Source organism: Microtus pennsylvanicus, chromosome 16 (genome assembly GCF_037038515.1).
Source record: "Microtus pennsylvanicus isolate mMicPen1 chromosome 16, mMicPen1.hap1, whole genome shotgun sequence".
Lineage (NCBI taxonomy): Eukaryota > Metazoa > Chordata > Mammalia > Rodentia > Cricetidae > Microtus > Microtus pennsylvanicus.
Genome location: NC_134594.1, coordinates 29,997,070 through 30,004,218, shown reverse-complemented (window position 1 = coordinate 30,004,218; position 7,149 = coordinate 29,997,070). Strand labels below are relative to the sequence as shown.

The following is a 7,149-nucleotide window of genomic DNA, read 5'->3' as shown; positions in this document are numbered from 1 at the left end:
CCGGTCTGACGCCGCGGCCGGCCCTCGCCCTCCCTCTCCGGAGCGGGCGGAGTCGGCACTTCCGCGGGGCGGGGTCTGCCCAGTGCTGACGTTGGCAGCCGAACCCGGCCGGAGTAGTTCGAGGCTGCCGGCTGCGCTCTCCGGTTGTTGGACTCTTGCTTCTCGTCCCTGCGCCCCGCTCGCCCCCGGCGCGCCCCCCCCCACACTCACCCATCCTCGGCTGCTCGGACCGCTGTGGTTGGCGGCTGCCCGGCGCTCCGGTGCTCCCAACGCTCGGGCATCCCAGGCCCGGTGACCGTAGGTGGCGTAAAGCGCCGCGTACCGAGCCTCCCGGCGCCCGGGAGCGGCGAACGAGCGAGTCCGAGGGGTTCCTAGGGCAGGTGGCGCCGCGAAGATGGTCGCCAAGCAGAGGATCCGGATGGCCAACGAGAAGCACAGCAAGAATATCACTCAGCGCGGCAACGTCGCCAAGACCTCGGTAAGAAAGAACGGGCACCCCTCTCCATGCCGGGACCGGGGCCCGAGGCCCGCGCCGGGGCCGCGGCGAGTTCTCTTTCAGACCCGCCTGACTCTGGACTCCAGCTGCGGTGGAATCTGGGGCGGGAGGAGAGATCTGTGAGGTGCCGGTCGGCCACCTGGCCCTGGGGGTGCAGGCCGCGGGAACCCGGGATCCCAGTGGTTTCTCTGCTTTTGAAACTGGATTTTCCTTTTTGCAGAGAAATGCCCCCGAAGAGAAAGCGTCGGTAGGACCCTGGTTATTGGCCCTCTTCATTTTTGTTGTTTGTGGCTCTGGTAAGTGTTTTGGGGGGGGGGGGGCTCTCTTGGTTTGGAATGACGTGGTGAACGATCAGTGGGTGAGTCCTGCAGGCGTTGTTCCCTACCCACCTGCTGAGAGTTTCACGCAATTGTTTCTTGTGAACCAAGTTACTTGTACCACAAACGGTGGTGCCCCTAGAAATTTCTCCCACCTTGATTTGTGCTCAGGAAAAATTTTAAAAAGACAGAAGAGATCTTCCCAATGTTCCGTTGAAAGAAATTACAGACCAAACAATTCTTGGAGTAAGAATGATTTGTAACCCCTTTATCAACGGTATTGCAAAAATCTTAGCATCGCTAACATCTGGATACTAGATTGAACTGTGCCAGCTTTTGAGGTCTCTATGTCAAAAACTAACTAAATAAAGTAAGGTAGTCCAAAGAATTGATTGTCCGTGGAGGAAACATACCTCTTAGGCAATTTAATGTGGAAGACCAATGTTTTGAGGTTTATGAAAGGTATGTTGAGAAAACTTAGCTACCAAGGCAGCCTGCTTTTAGGGTGGGAGACTCTTGCCTCTGCAGATGCGCTGCAAAATGTCTTTCTGCCCCGCATTGCTTTAATACGGAAGCTGTTAGTATTGAGACAGATGCTTTTGTTTTCCCACATTCTACAGTTACTGGGGTTTCCATTTCACTTTGCCGTTTTCCTAAACTTAACAACTGGAAGCTTTCTTGATAGATGGCCAAGAGCCAACCAGCTTATATAACCCAAAGATTACTGAGCTTCAGCTTTGTGAGAATAAGAAGTGTGCATATGTTAGAACCAGGCCTGCAAGGATGCTTAAGAGATAAACTGAAATAAGTCTGTGCTAGAAAAACATTTTTGTTTTGGTACTTTTGATTTACTTCTAAAACAATTTCGTGTCTGGAAGCTCTCTTGGACACCTTACAGGTAAAATTCAAGGAACCTTTGATTGAAGAAATAATTTGAGTTGGAGATGTAGCTCAGTGGCAGAGTACTTACCTAGCATGCATGGGACCCTGCGTACCATCCCCAGCACAAGATGGTAATAATGGAAAGGCATTAATTGTTTAACTGTGATACACTTGCCTTTGCCTCTATTATAGTAAAATTAGGTTAGCATTTGTAATGATTTTCTGGAGTCTGCAGCTGCTGTAGTAGGTTAATTTTCAGTTGACAAGCCTGTTTTTGTCGGCTTGTTTTAATATTCTCTCTTTCTCTTTCCAGCAATTTTCCAGATTATTCAGAGTATCAGGATGGGCATGTGAAGTGACTGACCTTAAGACGTTGCCATTCTCCTGTGAATTTTAGCTTGAACTCATTCCTGATGTTCGCTGCCCTGGTTACAAACAATTGAGTAAATCGTCCTGCCTCAGAATGACGTTTTCATATCATTCTTCACGTGGCATTCCAAGGTTTCTTCAAGAGCCATTCCAGGTTTTCCAGTCCATACCACAGTGCCTTGCAAAAGCACCACACGAATAAGCAATAAAATTTGATTATTAAGCTCCAATAGTAGACTGTACTTATTCAGTACAGAATGAGTTTTATGTGGTTGTTAAAACTTACGGCTAATTAGATTAAATCTCTGTAGCCAGGGTATAGATTTTGTTAACCCTAATGTGTAAATGCAATTAGCTTAACTTAAATTTTGGAATCTTAAGGTTTTCTATAGCTAGGCACTTTATTACTCTCTTGAATGGAAAGCACACTCCATTATAGGGTCATCATGTAACTATCCTATAATAAGGTGCTTAAACGTGGACAACTACACAGCCTAGTTTCACACAATCATCGTCACCTAAAATGTTTGAAAAGCTTCAAGGGCATACTATAAGTACAGGTTCTTACGGCTGCATCTGTGTTACCGACAATGTTTCTGTTACACAGCCTTGAATTTTGCATGAGTAAGTATAGTCACCTACGATCGATCGCGTTTGGAACTCGGTGGAGCATTTTGTAACGTAATCAGTGATTGCAGTTTCACTAAAAGCTATCATGTGGAATGAAATTAGGGAAGGTTTGCCTGTGTCATACTGATTTCACCAGAATGAATTAACAAGGGGTTTTCTGTGCTAGACAACACTTCAGGGGGAAAGACTGTAGGAAGTGAATGCCTCCTCAGGACATGTTGAGTCTAGTGTGCCATAAGATATCTTAGCATGTTGATTGCACTTTTAATACCAAAAAGGCACATCAGCTAAAAAGTTATAATTGACATGTCCGTAGGGTACGAGGTCTGTCACTCTAAAGTAGCATTTGAAATGAAATGAACTTACTGATAAGGATCAGTCTCGTCTTCCTTTGTCTGACTTGATAGGTTGTGATTGATCAAATCTTCTTTTTACTGATAGGGTGAGAGTGATGAGGCAGGGTTGTGGTTTCCTGGCACTGTCAAAAATTGCAAGTCCTGACTATTTATGGACTTAGCCAGAACTTGGTGCAGAACCCAAGCAATTTCTGTGTTTATGAATTGGAAGAAGCCTGCTTATGTTTGCTTTGTCAATTGCCTCGCTCCTGAGGCAGTTTCTTGAAATAAACTGTTTTCAAAGGAACAGAAGGGAACTTTGCTACCTGTTCTGTAAGCAGTATAAGGCTCGGGGCTTTGTTTCCCCTCGGATGTAGAGGAGAGGGAAGGAAGGGGTGGTGAGGGATGGACAGGACCTGAAGTGTTTGTGGACAGAAAAGAAAGCTGGCTATGGGGCTGCGGGGTCACTGATGCTTACCTGCCTCTTCACCCATAAGTGAATCCCTACACGTGATTCCCTCTGAAGCAAGTCTTGGTTAACTAATTCTATTTTATTATAACTTTAAAAGTGAAAGATAATTCTCTAAATTTATAGCAGGTGCCTTATTTCCTTTGAAGCAAATCATTCCATACCAGAATTTCCCTCGGTTTACTATGGATAATTGGCTTTAAGGTATTTTTGTTTTTAAACATACAATGTTTTAATTGATTTGTTGACTTGTACAGCAATCATTTCACATTTGTAAAATTACACCCCTCTGTATCATGTAATTCACCTATCGAGTACATTTTACATTCAGGTTGGGTTATGCATGTCTGGGTCAATGAAAGCTATGTCTGTTGGATTTATGGTTTAAAATAAAGTTCCCTGGATATTTGATGCTTTTGTTGTAAAAGAAAATGATTTTGCAGAGTTGTTATTTGAATACTTTTCATAGTTCATAGAAAATTATTTTAATGCCTGTATTTAGCCAGATTGGTGGTGACACATCCCTTTAATCCCAGTACTCAGAAGTCAGGGACAGGCAATTCTCTGAGCTCTAGGTCAGCCTGATCTACAGGATGAGTTCTAGAACAGCCAGGGTTACACAGAGAAACCCTGTCTCAAAAAACTTCCTAAGAAAGAAAGGAAAGGAAGAAAGAGCATGCCTACTTAATTAAAGACTAATTAAGTGACTGGGTTAGGGTTACTACTGTTGCTGTTAGGAAATATCATGGCCAGAAAGCAAGTTGGGGGAGTAAAGGGTTTATTTGGCTTGCATTACCATATTGCTCTTCACTGAAGGAAGTCAGGGCAGGAACTTACGCAGGTCAGGAGCCTAAAGGCAGGAGCTGATGCAGAGGCCATGGGGTTGCTGCAAGTACTGGCTTGCACCTCATGGCTCAGTCTGCTTTCTTAGAGATCCCAGGACCTGCAGGCCAGTGATGGCACCACCCAGACTGGGCCCTCGCAGGCATTTTCTCAACTGAGCTTCTCTCCTTGTATGTCAAGTTAACATAAGACTGAGAAACACATTATTAAATTAAAGAGAAGTACATAATTGTAAAAGTCTGTAATTGGACGTAATAGCAAGGAAAATGTATAAAAAGCAAGAAAATTCAACACTCATCTACTTAGCATGTAGCAGGATTGCACTGTCATGGGCTTTGACTTATGTAATGTGTATACTTAAATATTCAAATGCAAGACCAACTTGTGCTCCCCAAGAGGGTTGTGATCTGGGGCACACAGCACTACCATACAGAACTGTTTTAGGACTTGGTACTGACCGGATCTATCAGTAAAGCCATGGTGCTTGGCATCTATAGAACTTACAACATCTTGAAATTCTCAGTTTAAACTTATACGTAAGTTTGATTTGCTTTCCACCTCCCGTGGCAGAAGGTAGGCGTAGACTTCAGTAGCAATTCCGTCCCTCTGTACCCCAGTTTCTTTCAGATTGATGTGATAAAATACTCTAGACAAAGCAGCAGAGGGGAGACAGTGATCTAGGGCTCCCCTTGGCTAATAGTTCCTTGTTATAGTCCCTCACAGTAGGGAAGTCATAGCAGCGGGAACTTGAGGAAGTTGTTTTTATCACATCTGTAATACGGATCAGCCATGAATACACATATTGCCGGTACTCAGTTTGCTTCCTCCGCTCCTGTGACGTCCAGGCTCACCTGCCTAGGAAATGGTGAATTGGTCTTCCCATCTCAGTCTAGATGCCCCCACAGACATGAGCAGAGGCCCATCTCCCTGGTGAGTCTAGATTCTGTCAGCTTAACAGTAAACACACTCCCTTCGAGCTTTTCCTACCCAGCTCCATTGTACCAAGTAGGCTCCAAATTGGGTTGAGATAGTGTGATCTTATTCAGAAAAAAAGTATTAATGAGCAATGAAATACTAGAAACTAAAGAGAACATAAAAACTGGTCCTTCATGATTCAAATCCCTGCGTGTACCAGAAACAAGCTGGAACTGTGGGAAGATGGAGAAGAAAATGCACATCTACCCGGTAACACACAGACGGAGCTGTGGAAGGCATGGCCGCAGCTGCCTCAGTAGCTCAGAGGAAACATGTAAATGCGGTGTGATAGCGCTGGCTGTCGCTGGGGAACAGAAAGCCGAGGTTTTCTGACTCACTGTGCTCCCCAGAAACCACAGACCCGATCACAAGATGGATGTGCATTTCACACGTACTTTGAGAAAAACCTTTCATTTTTTTCAGGTCCTAATTCAAAGGGAAAAAAATCATCCTTTTATAAACGGAGTTTCTTTTGAAAGAACCACCAATAGCATTTGCTATTGGTTTTTCCTATAGTAGAAAAACGGAAAATTGTGTTATCAGCAAAACTATTTTTTAAATAATTATTAGGAGCTCTTGGGAGGCTGATGTAGGAAGGCTGCCCAGAGCTCCAGGCCTGCAAAGTGAGACTGAGAAGGAAGGAAGGTCTCCTTTTGTCTTTAAAGATATGAATCCCCATGATTTTTCCAGAGGTAAAATTTGAAGGTGCGCTGATGTTTTGAGAGTTTCCACTTCCACGGGGATGGAACTCTAGCCTTTGTTCTCAAGGGCACATCACACAGCTGCTCCATTTGCCTTAGCCTTGGCCTTCACAGCTTCCCTCCATAGAATTGTTCTAGTCCTCGTTTGCCAACTTCCTGTGCTTTTCAGCGCACACACACTGCATCACTGCCTGTCTTCTCAGATCAGTTTTCACTGCAGGTCTAGATACTGAACCTGTTAGAACTAGTATACTTCGGTGCTTATTACTTCCGAGCCTTCCTTTCTTCTATCAAGTTTGGCCTTCCTAAGGACGAGAGCTCTATCTCTTTCTCTCCTGCTTCCACAACTCCCAGACCTCTACACAGTGGGACTCAGCGTATTAGCTAAGAGACAGTCCAAAAGCAATGAATGCTTGATTATGGGTGATAACACCTCATCAGCAAGAATCTTGTCTTCCTGCTGGGCATGGTGGTGCATGCTTGTAATCCCCGTACTCACGGGGAAGAGGCAGGAAAACAGAAGGTTAGACGTCAACGTAGACTGTAATTTGGACCTTATACTCCCACCCCAAATGCACAGCATGTTGTACTACAATCCCAGCCACTGTGCTACAATGAGAGTTCAAGGCTAGTCTGGACAGTCGAGAAATAATCTTTAAAAAAAAAAATTAAGTAGAAAAAAGCATACGTCGGTGTTAGATGACTTGCCCTGCATGCATGAAGCCTTGGGCTTAACCCCGAGTGCCATCAAAGCAAATTTTTTTGTTTGTTTGTTTGTTTTTTTTTTTTTTGGTTTTTCGAGACAGGGTTTCTCTGTGGCTTTGGAGCCTGTCCTGGAACTAGCTCTTGTAGACCAGGTTGGTCTCGAACTCACAGAGATCCACCTGCCTCTGCCTCCCAAGTCCATCAAAGCAAATTAAAAAAAAAAATCCAAAACACGCCATAACAAAACTTGTGTGCTCCTGTGAAATCCTCTAGCACTAGAGTAACAGCCACGCACCACTTAACCCCTCGTGACCTAGTTAAGAACTGTGCTCGGCACCAAAATGTAGTTTCTTGGAACAAACTCACCCAGGATAGACTTATAGGCTTGACATTTGGAAATACACCAAGAGCATGATATTTGTCCTTT

At 44.6% G+C, this 7,149-nt stretch overlaps 1 protein-coding gene across 1 annotated transcript; it reads left to right on the top strand.

The window, feature by feature from the left end:
* The first annotated feature begins 15 nt into the window (after window positions 1-15).
* Serp1 (stress associated endoplasmic reticulum protein 1) lies at window positions 16-3,909 on the top strand. Its single transcript, XM_075950972.1, has 3 exons — window positions 16-478; window positions 717-792; window positions 2,009-3,909. Exons 1-3 carry the CDS (start codon window positions 395-397, stop codon window positions 2,047-2,049), a joined length of 201 nt encoding a protein of 66 aa, XP_075807087.1. The 5' UTR covers window positions 16-394; the 3' UTR covers window positions 2,050-3,909.
* Window positions 3,910-7,149: the final 3,240 nt, after the last annotated feature.

What these genes read in the sequence shown, in the direction of transcription:
- Serp1 (XM_075950972.1), top strand. Translation starts at nt 395, where the DNA reads ATGGTCGCCAAGCAGAGGATCCGGATGGCCAACGAGAAGCACAGCAAG. An exon ending in GCAACGTCGCCAAGACCTCG is followed by an intron (nt 479 to 716) that starts GTAAGAAAGAAC and finishes TCCTTTTTGCAG; the next exon opens with AGAAATGCCCCCGAAGAGAA. An exon ending in TTTTGTTGTTTGTGGCTCTG is followed by an intron (nt 793 to 2,008) that starts GTAAGTGTTTTG and finishes TTCTCTTTCCAG; the next exon opens with CAATTTTCCAGATTATTCAG.